We start from the raw sequence: 1,670 nt of genomic DNA on the forward strand, positions 1-1,670 counted from the left end.
ATGACAGTATATTGCATCCACTGTCATTTGGCATTTCACGTGGCCGATCTGCAACCCAACTTCACAATTTTGGTACAAATCTGTCTGCTTGCCTGGCATCGGGGACAGAATCGGATGCAAAAACCGAAGGATGAGCAAATGTGGAATAATAAATTTAGGCGTGTTTACAAGCCTCCGGTAGGTGGCAAATTTAGTGACGCCGCAGGCAGCGGCATTTCTCTCGATTCCATGTTGGAGGAGTCGAGACACAGCAGCTCCGTGACCTTAAAAGAGGTGGAATCTACCAATCGTACACTGGTTGGTTGCTCGCGCTTCATTAAGAGTGACACAATGAAGTTGGAGCCTTTAAAGTCGAAGAAACAGTAAGTTAGCCTTATCCTTGAACTTAAAATTGGGCTAGGGTTCAATGTAAGCGCAAATTATTCTTTGGAATTCGGTATTTGAAATTCGCGTGTATCAAATGGGCTTCCATAGTTACAGCTGCACTCCAAACGATGCGATGTTGAATCGAAATGACTTTCGTTCATTTGCAGAGAAGGGGCGGCTGCTAATGCTGCCAAAACAGGTCATCAGCTCATTGTCGATGGTCTTCCGCCCAAATCAAAAGAAAATGACATTCGCAGCCTCTTTGGTCGATTTGGTACCGTTACACAAGTGAGGGTGGATGCAAATATGCTCAGAGCCTCCGTCAATTCCTCCACTGCAGAGGCTCTCCAAATGGCAATGGCGGCGGCCCCTCCCCGCTTCAAGGGTGTGAATCTTCGCGTCACCTTGCCTGATGAGCATAAACGGATGTGCGCAAGCATTTGATTACCCACTTTCCTTTAGTATGAGACCCATGTCTGCAACCCCCCTGCTTGTAGCAATTCGGTGGTTGCCAATACCATCAACGCACGGAAATTAAATGTTTGAGGCTAGGTGGGAATATAACTTATACCGCCCTGATAGACTACTTCATCAACAATGGAAGGGTCGACTACGCAAGTGCTACTGATACAGAGGCTTGCGTGGTGTTTAAGAATGCCACAACTGTTAACTTAGTTTTTTCCCACTCAGTCCCACTGTATTAGGGGCAGGCAGATCTTCCCAAGTCAACCGGAGAAAGAGCATATCTTTTTAGCTGAATAAATCTAAAACTTATCAAGGAAAACTAACTTTGTGTGACTGCATATTCTGCTAGGTATAGGTTCACTCTTGGCATCCTCTTAGAAATGCATGTAAAGGCAATTGTACTTCCTGATCATTTTTTGCGCATTCCAGTTCTCCTTCCCTTAAAACTGATGCCAAAGACGAAGTACCCACGCAAGTTGCAGGTAATTTGATCTGGGCGCTTGAGTACTTGCTTCCGTTGACTTTACTACGTTACTCAACTTTTTGTTTGGGTACACATTTTCTGAGATATGATTTTACTTTAAAAAATGGATTTCATGCCTTTTTTATGCATTAACTGTTGTAAAGTATTTTACTCAGGTGATATCAACTAGTTGTGCTTTGTTATACTGAGTTGTCTTGACCTCATGGTCTACAACTTTACAGCAAAGAATTCTTATTTGCAATTTTTTTTAGGTTCTAAATTCAAACTGAACGTGGACAATTCGTCTCATTTACGGCTGCAGAGTTCAAATGTATCATTTACCAAAACGAATAAAGGCGAAAGTTCGGAGAAATAA

The 1,670-nt window shown here is 42.9% G+C and overlaps 1 protein-coding gene across 1 annotated transcript; it reads left to right on the forward strand. All coding sequences in view use genetic code 11, as the record gives it.

The window, feature by feature from the left end:
* Window positions 1–1,670, forward strand: EGR_04816 (hypothetical protein; the record flags this gene model as incomplete). The annotated part of the gene is made up of 4 exons (XM_024494065.1): window positions 1–362; window positions 534–794; window positions 1,261–1,313; window positions 1,567–1,670. 4 exons carry the CDS (start codon window positions 1–3, stop codon window positions 1,668–1,670), a joined length of 780 nt encoding a protein of 259 aa, XP_024351454.1.

Source organism: Echinococcus granulosus (assembly GCF_000524195.1).
Source record: "Echinococcus granulosus chromosome Unknown EG_S00032, whole genome shotgun sequence".
Lineage (NCBI taxonomy): Eukaryota > Metazoa > Platyhelminthes > Cestoda > Cyclophyllidea > Taeniidae > Echinococcus > Echinococcus granulosus.